This window comes from Panthera pardus, unplaced genomic scaffold, assembly GCF_024362965.1.
Source record: "Panthera pardus isolate Hobbes unplaced genomic scaffold, ASM2436296v1 HiC_scaffold_1, whole genome shotgun sequence".
NCBI lineage: Eukaryota > Metazoa > Chordata > Mammalia > Carnivora > Felidae > Panthera > Panthera pardus.
The window spans coordinates 90,670,159-90,692,830 of NW_026526654.1; the positions used below are offsets into that span (position 1 = coordinate 90,670,159).

General features: G+C 42.8%; 1 protein-coding gene across 1 annotated transcript in view; it reads right to left on the reverse strand.

Annotated features, from left to right (window-relative positions):
- Positions 1-5,084: 5,084 nt before the first annotated feature.
- The window catches only part of ATP12A (ATPase H+/K+ transporting non-gastric alpha2 subunit), a 28,682-nt gene continuing 11,094 nt past the window's right edge, over positions 5,085-22,672 (reverse strand). Inside the window, exons 11-23 of the mRNA XM_019436485.2 lie at positions 21,038-21,172; positions 17,299-17,491; positions 15,190-15,365; positions 14,147-14,283; positions 11,846-11,996; positions 10,390-10,558; positions 10,149-10,303; positions 8,016-8,139; positions 7,683-7,828; positions 7,069-7,202; positions 6,828-6,929; positions 6,111-6,202; positions 5,085-6,026 (exon numbers count right to left, since the gene is read on the reverse strand). Of these exons, the coding sequence (XP_019292030.1) occupies positions 5,998-6,026; positions 6,111-6,202; positions 6,828-6,929; positions 7,069-7,202; positions 7,683-7,828; positions 8,016-8,139; positions 10,149-10,303; positions 10,390-10,558; positions 11,846-11,996; positions 14,147-14,283; positions 15,190-15,365; positions 17,299-17,491; positions 21,038-21,172 (1,743 nt within the window). The 3' untranslated portion in view covers positions 5,085-5,997. The remainder of the gene's footprint in view (positions 6,027-6,110; positions 6,203-6,827; positions 6,930-7,068; positions 7,203-7,682; positions 7,829-8,015; positions 8,140-10,148; positions 10,304-10,389; positions 10,559-11,845; positions 11,997-14,146; positions 14,284-15,189; positions 15,366-17,298; positions 17,492-21,037; positions 21,173-22,672) is intronic.

Sequence of the window (22,672 nt, forward strand, 5' to 3'; positions counted from 1 at the left end):
AATCAATCCTAGTTTCCTCACATCTTTTAGCCTGGTGCTGTATACCTAGCACGTGCTTGATTTTGTTGAAAAATGAAAGCAAGAGGGAGAAATTCCATGTTATGACTATAAAATGCAAAAAGAAAACAAAACTAATAAATTCTTGTACTTTCAGGCTTACAAAGTGCTTTTCTCCACAACATCTGTTTATCTTTACAATAACTCTGTAGAGGGGAGCTTCTGTCTCTTTAAAGTAAAGCAGGTTTTTGTCTTAAATTTCCATTACATTTTATCTTAGAGCCTCTGGACCGAGAAGATAAAATCTGGTGAGCTGTGTTCTGGTATGTAAGAGGAGAGAGTCGAGAACAAAGAATGGGGTCTGGGGAGGAAGGAGTCTGGCCAGAGAGCTGGTCTGAGGTGGAAAAAACAGCATCAATGAAGCAAAAGTGGAAAATGGAAGGCAGGCCCTGGGGCTTGTTTGGGCAGCTGGCTGGGGAAGATTAGCCCCCCTGGAGTTGGTAGATATCCAACTGCACCAAGGCTAGGAGCCCCTGAAAGGAGTGAATGGCAGTTTTCTTCCTCTCTTTTCATTGTGAAAGGATATTTTTCAAAGAAAAGATAAAATCATGGCTCTAGAAGCAATGGAATGAACAAGTCTTAAAGATTTTATTGGCTTATTATTTAGATGTAGGAACCAGTTGTTAGAACCGGTTGAAAGGACAGAAAGCATGTGTTTCTTTGTAGTCAAGGAATGTCAGAAGATTGTGCAAATGGAATGAACCTGGCTTTTCCAGAGGAAGGAGGATTGTCCCTCAGGAGATGGGAGTCTTTTGCATATCTATAGACAAGGAATATTTTGAATTGCTGTCAGTTCTTGATAACTTTAAATAACACCTGAAGGGTGTGATCTAGACAAGCAGGTAGTTTTCCATGGAAGCACAAATTCTCCCTACATCATTTCACAGATTCTAAAATTGAGTGCTTAGTGGAGCAGAAGAAATCCACAGCGCTGGGCAAGTTACTTCACCTGAGTCTCCATTTCCTTATTTGTAATGCAAGGTTGACACTACTAACTGGTCCAGTTGTTGTAAGCATTAATGAGACAATGCTTTTAGGAAGGTGTCACAGTGCCCAGGATGTAATAGGGTATTTAATAAATATTAGCTATTTTTACTGTTCTGTTTGGGAGACATTAAACTCCACAGGTGGAGTGATGATGGCAGAATGAATGAATGTGGAGACCTTATGCTCTTTATAAATGTAGAGTCAGGAGCAACTAGCATATGTACATTTAGATGTATATCTAGTTCTATCTATTTAAGAAGTCTCCTAGGAGGAAGATTCTTGCCTCAATATTTTTTCTTTCTCTCATCTTGATGATCATGGAGTCAGGGAAGTTGGTGACCTTTCTAGTGGCCTGATTTGGATCATCTACAGGTAACTTCCCTTACAAAATTCTTCCATGGAAGTGTTTATATAGTTAAAGGCACACACACACACAAGAGCCAAGTGCATTTCACACACTGTTCTCATACCTGTTACCACCTGCATAGTCTAAATCATAGCTTTACTTGCCTAACTCACCTCCTTACATCCATTCTTTCCTGGTCCCCCTCCTGTCCTCTATGCAGAAGCCCATGTGATTGTAACATGTAAACTGGAGCAAATCACTGCCTTTATTAATAAACTTTAATAGTGTGACATTGTATTTGTAATGAAATCCAACCTCCTTCGTAGGGACTATGAGACCCTATGTGAAGATTCTTGCCTATTTCTCCAACTGCCTGATTAACCAGGCTGTTAATCCTGTTAATTCCTGTTGCTGTCCATATTCCTGCCACCTGCTGTTCATGTCCCTGCTGTCCACACCTCACTGTGTCCCCTCTTCTGGAATTCTCTTCTCTCTGTTCTTGACAGTGGCTGCTCCTTGTCCCTTACCTCCTCAAAAAGGACTTTCCTGGGGCACCTGGGTGGCTCAGTAGGTTGAGTGTCCGACTTCAGCTCAGGTCATAATCTCACGGTTTGTGCGTTCGAGCCCCGCGTCAGGCTCTGTGCTGACGGCTCGGAGCCTGGAGCCTGCTTCGGATTCTGTGTCCTCCTCTCTCTCTGCCCCTCCCCAGCTTGCACTCTGTCTCTCTCTCAAAAATAAAACATTTAAAAAATTTAAAAGAAAAAGGACTTTCCTGACCACCCCATTTAAAGTAGGCTTACCACACCTCCCCATCCTATAGTTTACTATCTAAGCCTCATTACGTCTTTTCAAACCCTTTTGCAATTATATTTTTTCTGCCACTCCATTGGAGTACCAGCTCCATGATTCTGTCTTGTTCCCTGCTGTATGCTCAGACTGCACAGTGGGCAATCTACATCTTTGGTGAATGAATCAAAATCTCTTAGAGTTGATAAATCTTTCATGTCTAATGACAGGCGAAATAAATATTCACTTTATTATTGCTGGCAGGAATGTAAATTGAGACAGCTTATCTGAAAAGAAACTTGGTAATGTGTATCAAGGGCCTTTAAAATGCTCCATTTTGTCTCCACTCCACTCCATAGAAATCAATTATAAAATAATCAGAGAGGGGCGCTTGGCTGGCTCAGTTAAGTGTCTGACTTTGGTTCAGGTCATGATCTCATGGCTAGTGGGTTCAAGCCCTGCATCGAGCTCTGTGCTGACAGCTCAGAGCCTGGAGCCTGCTTCAGATTCTGTGTCTCCCTCTCTCCCTGCCCCACCCCTGCTTGTGCTCTGGGTCTCTCTCTTTCAAAAATAAATAAACATTAAAAAAAATTAAAAATATAAAATAATCAGAGATGTAGTACAAGATTTAATGACAAGATACAGCCTTTTTTTGTTGTTGTTAAAGATGAATAGTTTGAAATAAATCAACCAACAATGGGGATGTGATTAAAGTACTCTCAGTATGGAATATTGCACACTATTAAAAAACATGTCTTCAGGGGCGCCTGGGTGACTCAGTTGGTTGTGTCCAACTTCAGCTCAGATCATGATCTCGTGGTTCATGAGTTCTTGCCCCACATCAGGCTGTCTGCTGTAGGTACAAAGCCCACTTCAGATCCTCTGTCCGCCCCCTCTCTCGGCCCCTCCTCTCTGTCTCTCTTTCCCTCGAAAGTAAACATAAAAAAAAAAGACCAAAAAACCCCCACATCTTCAATGGTGAGTAAAAAGGCAGAATGGAAAACTTTGTATTTCAATTTTGCCTGAAAATATATATGTATAGAAAAACCCTAAAGAAATAACTACTATGTTATATGTTACTAGGCAGTTAGATTCAGGATGATTTTAATTTTCTTTTTACTCTTGGATATTAGAGTTTTCTAAAATGAGCTGCAATTTTATAATCCGAATAAAACATAGATTAAAAAAATAAAGACTCAATAAATCTGGCCTCATTTTTATCTGTCTGAGTTGCTGTGAATGTGCCACACCAATTAAAGTTAACTCTGCTATTTTTTCTGAAACGTATCTAGGCCTACCTTAGTGGGTCAATGAAATAGTTCCTCCAACAAACAAACAAAAATAACCTCTGATATGGGATTTTATTGCCTTATTCTGTCTACCACTTAAGAAAACTACTTATCTATGACTCTCAGTTCTGGAATTCCTTAAATTAGTTATGTGTTCATTTTACAAATATTTGAGTGTCAACTTTTTGCAAGAGTAGTGTATGTACAATATGAAAGTAATTCTAGATACGACTCCTGCTGTGAAGAGACATCTACTTCATATGTTACTCCTTTCAAACTTCAAAGTCAAGTGAAACCCCTTAGAGCGTTGTGTTGTATTTATAGCTTCCCTGGCTGGCTCTGGCGGGACCAAGAGCTACCAACCGTCACAGCCAGGAGCACTCAGACAGCCTGGCAGGAAACAGAGTGAGGACAAATTATTCTTAGTTGAAGTTTAGAAAGCATTAGCTGCCTTGTCAAGACTGGAATGAGAAGGTCATGATGTCGCTGCCTGGAAGGGTTTCCAGTTCACTGCTACTACTGATGTGAGATTAACCCAGTGATAATTGGGGCTAAAAATACAGATGAAAGATCTTGAGGACAGCAATACGATTTTCACTTACATATACACACGTAATATACATTGTATATTATAAGCTACTTACATAAAGCTACAATGATGGCCCCTGACCTCTTTTATGCTTCTCAATGTGACCCCTGAGAAAATGACAGAGTACTATGGCTATGTGTCCCCCTCTTCCTGTTCCAGAGACACCAGCCTAGAGCCATCAGCAGCAGAATATCCTTGTTTAAATGAGCAATGGAGGAGAGGTGATGGGGTAGGCTGGGAATGGGAAAGTTTAACCACATGCAATTTTCAGGTTCTGTCAAGTCAGTGCTACGAAAATTGCTTTCCCTAGGGCCAGTGATGAAAGGTGTATCCTCCCCCAGAAATCCTGACTTGGGATATAGAACGGGGATATTGGAGAGGGGAGTTCAGAAGGTAAACCCTATATTTTAGACCTGCCATAGAAAAGTAAAATGACTTAAAGAAGAAAAAAAAATTGAAATTACATCTCATTTTTTTAAATGTTTTTATTTATTTATGACAGAAAGAGAGAGATAGAGCATGAGCAGGGGAGGGGCAGGGAGAGAGGGAGACACAGAATCCGAAGCAGGCTCCAGGCTCCGAGCTGTCAGCACAGAGCCCGATGTGGGGCTCGAAGTCACAGACCACGAGATCATGACCTGAGCTGAAGTCGGACACTCAACCGACTGAGCCACCCAGATGCCCCTCACATCTCATTTTTTGGTGTCCTATGCTCTGCATTCTAGAAAAACCCAAATTGGGGCGCCTGGGTGGCGCAGTCGGTTAAGCGTCCGACTTCAGCCAGGTCACGATCTCGCGGTCCGTGAGTTCGAGCCCCGCGTCAGGCTCTGGGCTGATGGCTCGGAGCCTGGAGCCTGTTTCCGATTCTGTGTCTCCCTCTCTCTCTGCCCCTCCCCCGTTCATGCTCTGTCTCTCTCTGTCCCAAAAATAAATAAAAAATGTTGAAAAAAAAAATTAAAAAAAAAAAAGAAAAAAAAAAAAAAAAAAAAAGAAAAACCCAAATTAATTAAAATACCACAATGAGACCGGGTTTTATAAAACATCTTTTACTTAAAATGAAGCCTCTTAGGGGCTGTCAACATGGATGTATGTGTTACACACGAGTAAAGCGAAGTTAAATCATAACATAAAATTAGTGCCAGAGAGTGCTTTGCAACCATTTTATGAGAAATAAATATTACTGTTTTAAACCCCAGTTCTCTACTGAGGTTGAACCCTGATAACTGAAAACTCCTTTGAGTCGAGAGAGCACTTGGACTGGGATATGCAAAACGGACACGGAGCTCAGTTTGGGAGGAGTTGGTGGCTCAGTCTCGGGGGTGGAAGGCAACGAGGGAGCGAGGGAGGAAGGGCACCGACAGGACTGGCCAGATGATGAGGGCTGCAGATGGGTGGTGGACTGTTAAGAAAGAGGTCTCAGGGTCAAAACTGAGGTTGTCCATGTTACTGTGATGTAAACCTGCCATTACTTCCACCTTTTGCAACTCTTCAGCTGAATTAACTTTTGAGCAGGGTGACCATGAAATTATAAGCTCTCTGGGAATTCAGAGAAATCTAGGAAGGTCATTGGGCTTTTAATAGGGTATGGAATGGAGGTTCGACCAATCCTATCTAGCAGGGAAATCTGCGCAGCTGGCTGCATCACCTAAGGCAATTTAACATGAGTGGACTTTATATACACTTACATGTCATTCTTCCCTACTCCATTCCCTTGAAACTCACATATTTCTAAACAAGGAGACGGAACTAGAGATGCAAATCATATATAAACAGTTGAATTTCTGCTTGAAAGTACAAAACCTCAGTGAGTATCTTTCATACTGCTTTCTGCCTTCTCTTTCTGCATTTGGACAAGTCCTTATTGCGGTGGTCTCCCAGACAGCAGCCAGAAGATAAAGAACAGGCTCAACGTGCAACTGGGAATCTGGGGAAGTGAGGTGGTCTTAGTAATACATGTTCTTGTCCCACCAGCCTGTGGAGGTAGAAAAAGTTAATGAGAAATGGGGAGTCTGTTGAAGTGGATAAACAGAGTCTCAAAAATTATGTTACTACTTACTTCCAGGGTAGAGTCTGATGAAAAGTTTTCGGACCTCATCATACACCCAAATCAGAATGGCATATGGCACAGCCACAAACCAGTACTGAGGCCTGGAAGCAGGAGGGAGGAAAGTCAGTCTGAGTGCATCCAAAGAAAAGGCCCAGCTTCCTGCCCACGGGCAGAGGGCCTCTTGTTCATTTTCTCTGCCTTACTGGACATAACAATATTGGGTCATATAGTGTAAAACTGGGAAGCTTCTTATTTTACCAGACTGTGACTGGTAGAAGCAACATCTGCCTATGAAGTGTCCTATTAGATGAGGGTAGAGCTGGGATGGTGAAACCCATTTCCTCTTCTGGGAAAACTAGCAGGTCTAAGTCTCTAATATAGCACAGATTCAGTCTTATCTCTTTTGAAAGGCTGGAGAGGAAAGAGTTCCCTGGAATCCTAATGTTCACTTAGGCTGTGACAGCTCAGAATATGGCTATCTCTGGAGCGCCTGGCTGGCTCAGTCAGTTAAGCGTCCGATTTCGGCTCAGGTCATGATCTCACGGTTCGTGAGTTCAAGCCCCACATTGGGCTTTCTGCCATCAGCAGGAGCCCGCTTCAGATCCCCTTCTCCCTCTCTCTCTGCCCCTCCACACTCACTCTTTCTCTCTTTCAAAAATACATAAACATTAAAAAAAATAATAACAGGGCTGGCTCTTTCCTGCCCACTGTTGAAGAGGAACTCACCGGAGCATCGTGAAATTCAGGGCTGTGACACTTCCAAGCCCGTAGGAGAGGATTAAAGCAATGATAATCTGTGAGGCAATCCCCAGCCAGATGACTTTATTTCTACAAGAAACATAAAAGCAAACAGATTCTGAATTCACGTGGCCACAGGGCCACACACCGGTGGAGTCACAGGCATGACCCTCATCATTCCTGTGTCGAAGGCCCAGGGCTGAACTATGAGGCTGGATGTGGGCAGTACCTAAAGAGGCCCTGCTGGAAGATGGAGTTCCTTCTGGTTTTCCTGATGAGCACATCCGCTATCTGCTGGACCATGATGCCAACAAAGAAAGCTGTGTAGCCTGTCCATTCTAAGTATTTCCTCTGGTACCATGTCTGTCAATGGACAAAGAGGAGACCGTGAGACCCCAGATGGAAAACTTGGAAGGAGATTTCCATGCAGTTCTATAAAGCTTTACTTTCTCCCCACCTCACCACGATTGACAGAGGATCATCTCCTTGTGCTTGGGAAGAAACTTTATTTTCTTTAACCAGTTGAGTAGGGAAAGATGCTAACTTAATTGATATGGCCCAACTGTGGGTGTTGTTGGACTGGTTACTCCTCCAAAACAATTGCAAAGCCAAAGTAAGAAAAGTGACCTCAAGGCATGTGATTCAAGAGAGAAGGCTGAGTCCTGGCAAAGGCCAAACCAATGTAACCAAGGGGCCCACAAGCCCTATTAACTGAGAAAACTTTTACTTTCTCTGTCTCATTAAGGCTGTCCAGGGAATTGAAAGTTCTGCATGAGTCTGGACAAGGCCGTGAGAGGAGGGGGGAAACAGGAGGACGTTGAAGGGAGAGTCTCCTTCCCTTACCCATTGCTGTCCGTAGGTGTCTTCTAAGTCATTCACATTGCCGTTTTCCCATTCTACCCGGAGGTCAGCGAGAATGCTGGGTTTAAAGCCCTCCTGCGCATACACGGTAAAATACACAACAAAAGCTCCCACAGCTTGCATGAGGCCTAAAAGCACAAAAGAGGTAAGGGTAGAGGTTCTAGAATGACTTCAGAATTGCGTGTGCACTCATTCTCCTCTTGGTTTCTCCTCTCATCCCAACCCCACCCCAGAAGGAAACAGTTTCTGCCTGTGACTGGAATGCATTCTCTGGGAGGTCCCTCGTATGACAGGTGAGAGGTGCTCTCATCGTACCAATGTGCAGGTAAGAGTATACGGCAAGTTGCTGGTTCACCAGTCTGTCCTTCTTCTTATGGCGAGGCTTCCTGTTCATAATGTCACTTTCAGCTTTCTCATAAGCCAAGGCAATAGAGGGAATCTAGACGGGGAGAGAGTCTGTGAGGCCTAGCCCTGAAACACTGTGCTGTACCAACAGAGTGATAGTGGCAGTGGCATAGCCAGGGGCCTCAGGGTAGATGGTGGGGTGGTGGATGATAATGGTGGTGGGGTTACGGGGTTATGGAACTGGTCTATCCAGGGTGTAGACAATGGGGGTGGATTGTCTCTAGAGAATTTAAAAACAGTTGGCTTTAGGGGCACCTAAGTGGCTCAGTCGGTTAAGTGTCCAACTTTGGCTCAGGTCATGATCTCGTGGTTCATGAGTTCAAGCCCCGCGTCGGGCTCTGTGCTGACAGCTCGGAGCCTGGAGCCTGCTTCAGATTCTGTGTCTCCCTCTCTCTCTGCCCCTCCCCTGCTCACGCTCTGTCCCTCTCTCTCAGAAATAAATAAACATTAAAAAAAAAGAAGAAGAAATTGAAAAGAGTTAAGGGGGGGCGCCTGGGTGGCTCAGTCAGTTAAGCTTCTGACTTCAACTCAAGTCATGATCTCACTGTTTGCGGGTTTGAGCCCCATGTTGGGCTCTGTGCTGACAGCTCGGAGCCTGGAGCCTGCTTCGGATTCTGTGTCTCCCTCTTTCTCTGCCCCTCCCCAGCTCATACTTTGGCTCTCTCACTCTCTCTCAAAAATAAATAAACATTAAAAAAATAGTTGGCTTTAAAAATCAATCTACTTTTTATTATCAACATGTGCTGGCAGTTCTAAAGATGCTAATTATAAAACACTTTTCCCCTCTGGGGCAGATTTTTCCTGCCATCCTCTCCCCCTTTGGCATGCCACTAGGTCACACTGGTTCTCTCACAGGCCCTCCCACCTGGAAGGACTTTTAAGGACAGATCGCTGGGCCCCACCCCCCACCCCCAGACTTTCCCAAGGCCAGAGAATCTGCATTTCTAACAAGTTCCCAGGTGATGCCCTGACCACACTGCAAGAGGCACTGCAGTGGAGAAAACGAAGCAAACTGAAAGAGCCTGCAAAGTGATCTGAGTGTAAACCATGAAGGACCCCAATTCCCCTCTAAGGTAAAGATGGCTTTAGTGTCTCTGCAATGTGGAGATTGCCTGGGTATTACATAAAACAAGAGGGTAGAAGCCGGCCATTTGCAGGGCCATTCTCACTGCGAATTCTGTTCGCTCCCTATTGCCTTTTCCTCCCTTTGCCTGTGTAAGCTGGAGCCATGTGGATAACTGTCATGATGCTTTCTTAAATGGATACATACTAGAAGGGAGGGTTTAGGTGATGTTATTGTAGGTCAATATGAGGCCTGATAAAGCGTTAATAACTGCGAGTTCTTACTGTGTTTAGGTGCGGGGCTTCCAGACCACAGATTCTTTTACTTAACAAGGGGCAGGTGTGGGTTATCACGGTGGCCATTGGGCCCGCAGTGTTACAGGGGCTATTTAGTGATAGTGCTTTCTTCTCCAAAGGGGAGGGAGGCACATGAGCTGAAACCAATGAATCGCATATCTTGGGGGGAGGGTGAAGAACTCATGTCTTGAAAAGCTCTTACACGAGGTGAAGTGGTTTTAACTTCCAAACATTTGACAGATCTCTCTAGTACTTTGCTTTTTTTTTTTTAAATTTTTTTTTAAACGCTTATTTATTTTTGAGACAGAGAGAGACAGAGCATGAACGGGGGAGGGGCAGAGAGAGAGGGAGACACAGAATCGGAAGCAGGCTCCAGGCTCTGAGCCATCAGCCCAGAGCCCGACGTGGGGCTCGAACTCACGGACTGCGAGATTGTGAACTGAGCTGAAGTCGGACGCTTAACCGACTGAGCCACCCAGGTGCCCCTCTAGTACTTTGCTTTAAGATGTGGCTGGTGGACCAGCAGAATCGATATCACTTAAGAAATACTAGAAATGCAGAAATTCAGGCCCTGTTACATCGAAGTTCGAGGAGAACTGATTTCGTCCATCTCCTTGCCCTTGAAGGTAATGACCCTGAAGTTTACATTAGTTATCAGATCCTGTTCCCTTTAGTGCTACTTACTATGTCTGTGCCCAAGTCGATGAACAAGATCGTAATGGTGCCAATGGGCAGAGGGAGCCCAACAATGATGTAGATCAGAAAGGGGCACAGCTCAGCAATGTTCTTGGTCAGGGTATAGGCGATAGTCTTCTTCAGGTTGTCGAAGATCAGGCGACCTAGGCAAAGATGTTCTTCTATAGGATTTGCTCTTGGACCCCCAGGTGACCCCTGTCTCAGTAAGATCACCTGAGACCTCACTCACCTTCCTCCACTCCTGTGACTATGGATGCAAAGTTGTCATCCAACAAGACCATGTCAGCTGCATTTTTGGCGGCATCGGAACCTGCTATCCCCATGGCAATCCCAATATCTGCCTTCTTTAGAGCTGGAGAGTCATTAACTCCATCCCCTGTCACAGCAACAACCGCATTCTGTGGGGACACATGAGAAAACAGGAGACAGCAGGCCTAAGGGGTCACAGGTAGGACAAGATCAACACAGTCTCCCCTTCCTCTGGAGGATGTAAGGATGACTAGAGCTGAAATGAAGGGCTTGTTTTTGGGAAAAGATAAAGCCGGGAAATCCTGGAGCAAGAACAACGTGCTCGATAATTAAAACCATGTGTGTGGCAGGCTAAAGTGGATATTTCATATCTTGTGTCTTTACAGTTTTTGCTCTATATCTTACACTTTTATTTTATTTATTTTTTTTAATTTTAATTTTATTTTTTAAATTTACATCCAACTTAGTTAGCATATAGTGCAACAATGATTTCAGGAGTAGATTCCTTAATGCCCCTCACCCATTTAGCCCATCCCCCTCCCACAAACCCTCCAGTAACCTTCTGTTTGTTCTCCATATTTAAGAGTCTCTTATGTTTTGTCCCCCTCCCTGTTTTTATATTATTTTTGCTTCCCTTCCCTTGTGTTCATCTGTTCTGTGTCTTAAAGTCCTCATATGAGTGAAGTCTATGATATTTGTCTTTCTCTGACTAATTTCACTTAGCATAATACCCTCTAGTTCCAGCCACGTAGTTGCAAATGGCAAAATTCCATTCTTTTTGATTGCTGAGTAATACTCCATTGTATATAAATACCACATCTTCTTTATCCATTCATCCAGCGATGGACATTTGGGCTCTTTCCATACTTTGGCTGTTGTTGATAGTGCTGCTAGAAACATTGGGGTGCATGTGTATATCTTACACTTTAAAATCTCTCGGGGCGCCTGGGTGGCGCAGTCGGTTAAGCATCCGACTTCAGCCAGGTCACGATCTCGCGGTCCGTGAGTTCGAGCCCCGCGTTGGGCTCTGGGCTGATGGCTCGGAGCCTGGAGCCTGTTTCTGATTCTGTGTCTCCCTCTCTCTCTGCCCCTCCCCCGTTCATGCTCTGTCTCTCTCTGTCCCAAAAATAAATAAAAAACGTTGAAAAAAAAAATTAAAAAAAAAAATAAATAAAATCTCTCTATAATCACACCTACCACAGCACCAAATGCTTCACTGTCAGAAAGCTGTGCATGCAGGAGGGTCTCAAAGAAGGGTGGAGGGTCAGCCCCCTGAGAGGGTAGAAATGTACGGTGATGAAAACGGGCAAAGAATTGTTTCTTGAGGGGTTTAAAAAGTGCCATAGCCCTGATCTGGGATCCAGATCTCAGCCCCAAATTTCCCCACAGGACAGTGACAGACCTGGAAGGTTCTTTGGGAACTGCTGTCCACCCACCTGCCTTTGACAGCCCTCTACAATGATCAGCTTCTGCTGGGGGGATGTTCGAGCAAAGACAATCTCTGAGTAGTTGGTTAAGAGCTCATCCAGCTGTTCTGGGCTCATGTCCTTCAGCTCTGTGCCAGTCACCACTGCAGCTTTAGCGTCCCTAGAAGGGCCAGAAGGAACTGAGTGAGGCCAAAGGTTGGATCTTATACTAAAATGCTGTTCTGGGCAGGAAATGGGCCGAAGTCTCTTTGAATTTTACCTGGAATCCAATGTCCTTGACCCTAATACTCTATCTAGTGGGATGATAGGGGTTATGAGTTCTGGGGACACGCTGGTCTCCATTTCAAGACAGTAAACTGAGGTTAAAAAAATAAAGCCATTTCCTGGTATCATACAACAATAGGAATAAATCTTTTGCTTTGTAGGAACGGGTGGGAACATTCCTGGGGCAATGTAACTTCCTGTTCATATGTTTTGGGTCCTAGAATTCAGTTTTTGCCAAAACACGCAGGTAACAATTCTTTGTTGTTTATTTCAGACTTATAGTGTCTACTGTGTAATGAGCTGTGTAGGGAGAACAATTTATTGAGGTCCTCTTTGAGGAAAACTATTATCTGCTGCCGATAAAAGTAAGGTTCTAGAAAGTGTAATCAATTACACAGATCTGATTGTATTGTTCCATGCTAAAACATTTCAGAGGCTTTCCACTGCACTTAGAGCAGACCCGAGTCCCTAACCTGGTCTGCAAGGCCGGGTGCAGCCTGTGCTGTTGAGCGTCACTTCCCCTTTGGCTGGCTCTCTCCTGCAGCCCACTGGACCTCCCAGCTCTGAGCCCTCCATACCTCCATACCCTCCACTGCCCTCAGGCCTTCACAGGTCTTTCTGCCTTTGCCAGGAATGGGCTTCTCTCACCTCCTCTTCCCTTGACTAACACTCCACATTTTAGCCTTCAAATCTCAGCTTCTACACTCTACGTACAAAACACTGCATGCCTTTTTCTTTACACTTGTTTGTTTTGAACATTTTTAGGTCTGTGTTTTCCTGTTGGTGCTAAATTCTAGAATTCTAGCACTTGACTCAAAATACAGGTATTTCTATGTTCTGGTAAAAAAAATAAAAATATATATATATATGAAAGTAAGATAAGAAAAGGGTGTGTCCTTTCTCCCCACAGCTGCAAAAGTACAAGTATTACATGATCATGAAGCTACAGCTGACACAGTGAATAACTGAAAACATTCACCAAAGTATCCATCCCAACCCCTATTCAGTGTGGTGAGTTGCATGAAAATGCGTAATCCTATTATTTTTAAAAACAAAGAAAACAAACAAAAGCTCCAAAAAGCTTTTGTAGATGAATGTTGCTTATACAAAGGAGCATTGGAATACTCGGACTTCAGATATTGTTGCTGTGCCCAGAGGCTATAATTCTGTTGGGTTGTCTTAAGTGGTAATTTGTTGCTCGGGTAATAATTTATTACCTGACAGCTTGGTATTCTAAAAGGCATAAATGCTTGGGTTAACTAGAGGGGGTTCATTGGTCTCTCCCTTTCCCCCCAACATGTGTGAAGTTATAATAAAGCCAATATTTATTTTTACACTAAGACTTTGGAGTCTTTGGTCATCTGAATTATCAACAGTCAAGGTGACTCTCCTCCCACTGCTAGAACCCTTGTCCCCTGTGTGTCTCCTTCACTGTACTTATGACATCACAAATAGTTTTTATTTTTCTGTCCCTCAACCTAGATGGAAAGCTTCCCAAGGGCAGGGATAGTGTCTGGTGTCTTTGCTGCTATAGTTCCAGTGTCTAGCACTGTGCCGGGTACCTTGTTGGCACTCAACAATTAACTGTTGAAAGCTAATACATGACTGAATGGATGGATGAGTGGACTAAAGGATAGACATGATTACAAGAATTAGGAGACACTATGGAAAACCGAATCTTTCCTCAGGAAGCAACTGAATAAATACTCAAAATGAGCCCTAGGGGAGTGCACCAAACACAGAGGGTTCTTAATATTCCTGATTATACAACTGGATCGACAGCAAGTAATTTCATATAAATTTTGTTTCAGTTTTTCTCACTCTAAATTTGGCACTGAAGTTTTCCGGTCTACTCCACTGGGTTTTTAAAATTTCATACAAGGAGTACATAATGGGTAATTTTCATGGTACCAGTACAGCCTAGCATTACCCTGAGATAATGTCTGGCAAAAAAAAGGGATTTGCTCCAAATAGCACAGCTCTTTAGAGCCAACAAGGATACGAACTTGGATAAGAATGTTTCTGCTACATTGGTTCTGTGCTTACCGTTTGTTAACTTGCTCCACAGCAATGTGGAGGCGTTTTGCAATGTCTTCCACTGTCTCACTGTTGGCTGAAATAATACCCACACTTTTGGCAATAGCTTTGGCTGTGATTGGATGATCACCTGTAACCATAATAACCTAGAACACAATGAGAGAGGCATGTGAACAATGAGAATCTCAGATGGCCAGAGTAGGGATAGTTCAATATCAGCCCAGAATGTGATGAGTGATTATTGTGGTTTGCCCTTATGGCTAGGTTTTGATCTTTAGATCAAAGACAAAACTGTCTCTGAAGGACACACTGATCTCCTTGGATCTATCCTTGCTTCCAAGCTTCTTACATTTCCTCCTCCGACATTAGAGGAAGACCTTTCCCTTGCATGTTACTTTATTTGTGAAAGGGCTGGTGGATATCTACCTGAGAGAGCCTCATGTTCCTTCAACAGTCTTGTTATTAACATGGTAATGGAATTAATATTTTGGTTCTGATATCATGAAGGCAAATGGATTTTGAGGCTGAACCTCAAGATTAAGTAATAGAACCTTTTTTTTTTTTTAACGTTTATTTATTTTTGAGACAGAGAGAGACAGAGCATGAATGGGGGAGGGTCAGAGAGAGGGAGACACAGAATCTGAAACAGGCTCCGGGCTCCGAGCTGTCAGCACAGGGGCCCGATGCGGGGCTCGAACTCACGGACCGCGAGATCGTGACCTGAGCCGAAGTCAGCGCTCAACCGACTGAGCCACCCAGGCGCCCCAGCAATAGAACCTTTTATTCTCGATCATAGTTTAGGGCAAGAAAGAGTCAATTCATGGCATTCTCACTGCAGTTACTATTGTGGTTTGTTCCACCCAGACACAATCATTTTGCCTTTATTGGACGGTTACTAGAATCTTAGTATAGTGAAAGTAGAGATAAAAAGGGGGTGGGGGATTATGATATTTACCTGAGACTTGAACACTGACTACCTCCTATGACAACCATTCTTAGAGAAGTGTACAACATAAATGGAGGACTTCTTAAGTCAGGACAATAACTCCCACCTTGATCCCTGCACTCCGGCATTTGGTGACCGCATCAGGTACAGTGGACCGGGGGGGATCAATCATTGATAAGAGCCCCACAAAACACAGGTTAGACGTGGGAAAGTTCATGGTGTCTACATCAAATGAATAAGATTCTGGAAACTCGTCTGCTGGCAGGTAGAGATGACAGAAACCTGGAATGTGCATGAATTGGGGAGTCAATGAAATTAGGATAAGAAATAACAAAAGAAAAGGAGGAACATTTTCATACACTTTTACTATTTTACTAATACTTGAGTGGATACCAGAATTGTTTCATTATTTCAATTCTATAATGCATGCTGTAATTAGGAAGGACGTATTTCATTCAAAAGTAATTTACTGGGTGCCCACTGGATTCTCTGTTATGTTCTAAGGATATAGAAACCAAGAGGGGTCAGCCTTTGCTTCTGGAGATATCTTAGTCTAGTGTGGAGACAGAGACATAAGAGATAAAGCATAAAAAAGTAAGTGAGTGTTACAGAGTAGAGTCACCCGGGGATTCAGGAAAGACTTCCCCAAGGAGGTCACAAGTGAGATGATTCTTGAAAGAGGAGTTAGACATTTTCCAGGGAGAGAAGGGAGATGTGGGATGAGAAGGCCATTTTAGGCAGAGAAAATGGAACGTGCCAGTGCACAAACTGGGGAAAGAATCTGAGGCGTCAGGAGAATGGTATGAAGCTCCATGTTTAATCAAGGTGAGTGTGAGAGAAAGGCCATTAGGAATGGAGACCCTTTCATTACTCAGAAGGCATCTGCCTCTCATGGGTTGAAGCAGAAAAGATTCCTGTGTCTGGTGGGACTTCCCAGGTCGTATAACTTTCTCATCAGCTTTCACATCAAATTTGTTTTCAGCATGCCCCACTGCTTTACACGTTTTAGTAAAGCACAGAGTTTGAGAGGTCAAACACAAGGTTCCTAGAGTGATTCTGGTCAGATAGGTATCAAACCTGCACTGAAAACATAACCTGGTGCTGTGGGTTATTTAAGGCATGCTTAAAGCATTATTATCTCATTTAATTATTTCATTTGCTTAACAAGCTCAAATATCTTTTAGAAACACACATTCCACAGATTCCATCTCGACTGGCAAGAACTTTTACGATGTTTAATGAGCCTTATCATCAACCGTGAACTTCTGTTACCTTAAATTCATATTCGGTTTCTGTCAACCCAGGATTCTCATTAAGAACATACCCTTTGATATCACTTAAGTTACCACAGTTAGGCTTCTGCCACAGTGGCTGGATTTCCATGGTTCCTTCCACCTCTAACATCCCTAGTCTCTGCAACTGGCACTATTTTCTCCCTAATAAGCAAGTGAGCAACTTCAACATTATTCTAAACTTAATTTTCTCCTCTAACTAGTTGCTCAGACTTACCAGTTCTGCCTCCATGAAGTCTCTTGTGTCTGACCCCTCTTTCACATTCCTATTGCCTTGGATCAAATTCCCACCCTCTTTCACCTGAATGAGGGAGCAACCTCCTCCTGAGAGCCATGCCTCTCCTCTCCCTGCTGCTGCCAAGAACTATTCTTTAGAAAACACTGTCATTCTGATCAGTCCACTTGCTGCAAAGCGTTTAGTGGCTCTCCTGACTGTGGAATGAAAGCCCAGTTCCTCACCCACATAAGGCACTCCATATCATGCCCTGCAGTCTATCTTTCCAGCTCATTTCCTAGGACTATGTCGTCTCATTCTCCTGCAATGCTAAACACAGACTGGCTCACTCACAATGTGTGCACAGACCCCGTCCATTTTTAATTCTGTGCTTTGGCTTATGTTGTTCCTTCTACTGTGAATACTTTTTTTCCACCTCCCTTCAAATATGGTCATGCAAGGCTGAGTTTAAAATGTAACTCCTTCCATAAAATCTTCCCAGATTTTCCTCATCTGGAAGCAACCCCACCCTCCTCAGTACTATCATACAGTATTCTCATACATGTTTGTTTGCCATGCTTTCTGTGATTCATGTGGGTGCCACAGCTACTCTGCTAGATAATAAGCCTGTCTCCTCTTGTGCCCTGACCTGGCATAGAGCCTCACACCCAACAGGTGATGGATAAGGGTACTGCTACAAAGAGCTCACCCAGTACACGCTCCCCCAGGCCTCCCAGCTCCATGTACGCGGTGTGGAAGGCCTCAGCTGTGCTCTTGTCCAGAGGCTGCTCCTGGCCATTGACCATGATGGTGCTGCACTTCTCTAAGATCCGCTCGGGGGCTCCTTTCATCACCAGGAGGAAGCGCTTGTCATTGGGGTCATCTGTCTTGTGTATGGAGAGCTGGGAGAGAAGGAACTGAGCACGTTAGGTACAGCCTGCCATTGAATAATGACACTATCTTTACTAATAACGGCCTGAACTGGACAGATCTCTTAATTAGCAACATGACAAGAAGATTAAAGATATCCTCTCTCTCACTGGGCTACTCATCCTTGACGTGAAAAAGGGTGTTCGCTATAGGCATGTTCTATCCTTTTTTAATTTTGTGGTCAAATAATACACAGAGATCTAGACTTGGTCCCAACTCAGAGGGGTACCCTGAGTTTGAATCCACACTAAGTGGAGCTGGTCTTTCAAAAAGAAACTGGTTGCTTTAGGGAGACCAGATGTGGCTGTTAGCCCATGAAGTCTCTGTCTTGAACCAGATCTCCTGGGAAGCCTGTGGGGGTCAGAGGACCTTGGCCACCTTATCTCACCTCCTGTTGCTACCTCCCTATTGTGAGCAGCAGCCTTTCAGACCAACGCTATTCTGAGCTCAGGCAGGGGTGAGGGCAGCAGGAATTCCTGTGCCTCTTTGTCTCCAAATCAATCTAGTTTCACAGCCTGGACATGAAGGAAAATGGTAGGGGTGGAAGAAGTGGGCATTCTCACAGGCTTTCAGGAGAAGAGTTAAGTAGGTTCCACAATTTTAACATCAACATCCTCTCACCTACTAATTCTACTTCCAGATTCATCCTAATAAGATAATCAGAAAAAATCTGAAAAAACTTATAAATGATCATAAAATGGTGAAGTCTTATATAAGCTGTTATTGTAAAGCAGGTACTCTTCTAAGCCTCTGAAAGTAAATCCCGGAAGCTGGAGTGTTTGCTAGAGAATGAGTAAGTTACTAAAAAAAAAAAAAAAAAAAAATCTGCCATTTTGGGTCTATCCATTAATTCTAAACCAGTAGTTCTTAGCCTTCTGCATATCAGAGAGGAGCACAATAAAAAAAAAAAAGTAGAGGGCAAATATGGTATTTTTTAAATGGGCAAGTAAACATATTAAAAAAAGCAACTAACCAAAACCAAACACAAAGCCAAACTAAAACCTCACATCTATTACCACTATCATTTTCTCAAAGATATGGTATTTTAACATTTAAAAAGTAGGAATAATAGGGGTGCAAGAGTGGCTCATCCGGTTAAGCACTGACTCTTGATTTCAGCTCAGGTCATGATCTCATGGTTTGTGAGATGAAGCCCTGAGTAGGCTCTGTGCTGACAGCGCGGAACCTGCTTGGGATTCTCATTCTCTCTCTCTCTCTCTCTCTCTCTCTTTCCCTCCCCCACCCCCACTCACACATGCTGTCTCTCTCAAAATCAATAAACTTTGAAAAAAAAAGTAGGAATAATAAACAATTTTGTAGTGTGTACTGTTCTAAGTGCTTCACAAATTGACTCATTTAATTCTCAAAACCACCCTAAGGCTGTGGGTACTATAATTACCACCTTTTACAAGGGAGGAAACTGAGGTGCGGAGAGATTAACTGGCATGTGCAAGGTCATACCCTAATAGGTGGCTGAGCTGGGATTTGAATTCAGGCTACTAGAGTCCCTGCCTTAATCAGGCAGCATATAAAGGATAATATTTTAAATGAAATACATTCATCTTTATATAAAACTTTATAAAATATTGTCATCATTTTCACCAGTTTGCCACAAACCATTGGAAATATTTTTATGGACCAGTCTCAGTTTGGGTAATTGCTTTTTTAAATCAATAAGACATAGACCTTCCACTTTATTTCCTTTGGTTGAATGATACCCCAGAGACCAAGGTGATGACATCTAAGACTCTTTGATTAGGGTTGAGTGTTGCTCATGTGTAGATATAACGTAGCACTAACAGCACCCAAAGAGGTTCTTTGACCTCTTCTGCAGGAGCCCACATAGGACCTCCTTTCTACTTCCAACTCTGGGTAGCCCACTTTCTTCCTCAACATTTAGTACATGAGGCTTCACAGAACCTACTTTTTCTCATTTCTCACATCATTAGGAAAGGCTTTACTGGAGTAGATGGAACCCCAGTCAGATTCTGAGTCTTGTTCCTGATTAGAAGGTATTCAATCTACGCCTTAAGAGCATGAACTCCCTGGGTCTGTTTGAATCCTGGCTCTGGCCCTTACTAGCTGTGTGATAATGCTCTGTACCTCAGTTTCCTCATTCCCTACCTTATAGAGTGTGTGATTCAATGTATGTAGAAATTAGCATATAATACCTATCATTACTATTGTTATTTTAGGATTGTTACTCATTCTATTTTCACTTATGTTTTGAATAAGAGATCTAACTTCCTGGCCTTAGTATTTTACTTCATACAGTTTTTAGTTGTCTATTTGGCTAACTACAATTCTTCATTGGCTTGTTATTCACAAAGACGTTTGCAACACAGTTATTTCCCAATCCTAAATGCCATCCAAACAAAATGTGTGGGTAAATACCAGAAACGTTTACACAGACATGGTTATCTTATTTATATACTTTCCTGTTATGCAAAGACCAAGTCATGACGCCCTGCTCTCAGCTTTGGAGTCTATGGGAAGTCCCACTTGCAGCAGTAACTGGGTTACAAGTTGCCATTTGTCCCCCCATGAGAAGGATAGAGCTGGTGGGTTCTTAGCTAGCCTGGAATGAGGGAAGACAGCTAGCAAAGGATGGCCATTTTCTTCCTGAGCAATGGGTAGAAAGGAGATCCCTGTCAACTGCGTATGGGGCAGAACTAGAAAGCAACGTGGCTGGTAATAGTCATCTGAGAAGACTGTTCATTGGTTTTCACAAAAGGCAAGGCTTATTCACGTGGCCTGAACGAAACTGTTCTGCCTTTGTGTTGTGGTAGAAAAAACATGGCCTTGGGAGTTGAAGAGATGTGTGAAAAGTGGTTGTGCCACTCAAATGTTTGGGTAACTCTGCTAGGATTGACATTTTTTTTTCTTTTTTCTTTTCTTTTCTTTCCTTTTCCCTTTCTTTCTTTCTTTCTTTCTTTCTTTCTTTCTTTCTTTCTTTCTTTCTTTCCTTCCTTCCTTCCTTCATCAATATTTTCTAAGGGCCCGTTTCCTCACCTAGAAATTGAGATTAATTAGCCCTACCTCAGGTTTATTGTGAGGATTAACTGAGAGAATGTATGTAAAGTGCTGGACATAAATGAAGGGCACAGTAAATTTTACTTCTCCCCACTCCCTCACCTTTCATTTATCCTTTGGGATATGGCTTTTGCCCCTCACTTGTGCAAATGTTACCCGGAGGGGGTGGGGGTAGGGGTGGGAGTGAAGTGGTTGTGTGTGTGTGTGTGTGTGTGTGTGTGTGTGTGTGTGTAACATAGATCATTCACAGGAACAGCCGGCACCTGATAAGATCTCCACTTTTCTTTCTTCTCTATCTACTTCCAGCAAAGGAAAGAGGCCAGCAAGGGAAACCTATTCTGGGCTTATTAGATGCCCAGGCCCTGCATCCCTGAGGACTATTTCTGAAGTCAAATATCATTCAAAATATACACTAACCAAAGGATACTTACAGCTAGAAATGCTGTCTAGTGATGGCAAAGATTTGGTTGTGAGGAAAAACTCACCTGAAATTTATTGGTTGAATTAAAAGGGATTTCAGCTACTTTGTGGTTTCTTTTTCTAATTTCCATCACATCACCCAAAATGACCTCTGAGAACTTCAAAAGAGCAGTTTCTGAGGCATCTCCGACGACAACTCTCTGAGAATCAAGAGACAACAAATATTTGCAGCACATAATCTGGTTCTTTTGTGATCATATTTAATGAGCCAGCATAGAGCCTAGTTAAGCTTACCATCTAACAAATGATTACACCACAATTAGCCACTGACTGAAGCATGGTAAAAGTGTTAAACTGAATGGTGCTGCCTACTGGCATTAGGGAAGTTCAAAACAGAGCTCTGAGAGAGCTGGAGGGTCTCATGAAAAAAGCAGATATGAACTAGTTTTGAAAGACGGATGGATGACCAAGAGATAAAGGTGCAAAAGAAAGCCTTCTGGAAACCAGAATGTCATGAAAGAAGGCATGAAATGGAAGAGTTCGGTATATATTCTGGACATACAGGTGGATATGGCAGGCAAGGTCTAAAACTTGAGAAGCCAAAAACAGAGATGCACAGAAAGTTTTTGAGCAAAGTTAGGTGAAGCAGTTCATCTAATGAAGTCTTTAAGGAAAATTAGTGGCACGGAAGAAAGACTTGGGGAAGGGACAAACTGGAATCATGGAAGCTAATTAAGAGGTTGGTATAATTAATTAGATATAAGGTACTAGTGATAATATAAATATAAAATTATAGATATTTTTGAAGCAAGAATAATAGGACTTGGTGATTCACTAGATATTAGGAATGAAGAAAATTAAAGACGACTTCCAAAAGGTTTGTCTTGAATGACAAGTAAAATGGTTATGTCATAGAAAAAGTAGGAAATTTTGGACAAGAGAGTGATTTAGAGCCAGGTTGGGCACATGTGGAAGGTGACAAGTATAATTTGTTGAGAGTCTAACATGGCAAAACTTCTGAGTGGAAACACAAAACTAACTGAAGATCCATGGAGTTTGGGTGAGAAATCAGAATTGGAGATGAGGATTTGAAAGATATGGGCAGAGAAATGATTGGCCCAGAAGAGAACTGATGAGCTGTCTGATAGAGAAAGAAAGCCAATCAAATAAAACGTATAAGAAAGAGCAAGAGTCAATGAAGGAAACAGATGGCGAACAGAAAAGCCAGGAGAACTGAGAGGGAGAAGCAGAAGGGGAGAGGAGAGAGGAGGAAGGGAAGGAAGGAGGGGGAGGGAGAAGTTTGTTTTTGTATATTCCAACATTCCAGGACCCCTTAGAACCCTATCTTCTGCCAAGAGGAATACGTTCTAAGGTCAATCCTTCTATTTTCATCCAATTATATTTTAAACTTCAGCGAATGGATTTAAGTAATAAAGTGAATGGCATTTATGTAATAAAGAAACTTTAATTATATCTACTTTAAGGAAAGTACCTTAAAGGCACATCCATTTTCAGGAATGAGACAGAATTTTCAAAAGACCAAATCAATGTTCTGAGGACTTTTAGACATCTCTGTGATTTCTGAAAGCTACTTAGAGTGAAGAAAATTTTCTGTGGATCTTGTGAGTCAGACTTGTTCTTACTGGTACAAACTTTACATAGTTGGAGAGATTTAAATCAAGCACCAAATCAGAATGGAG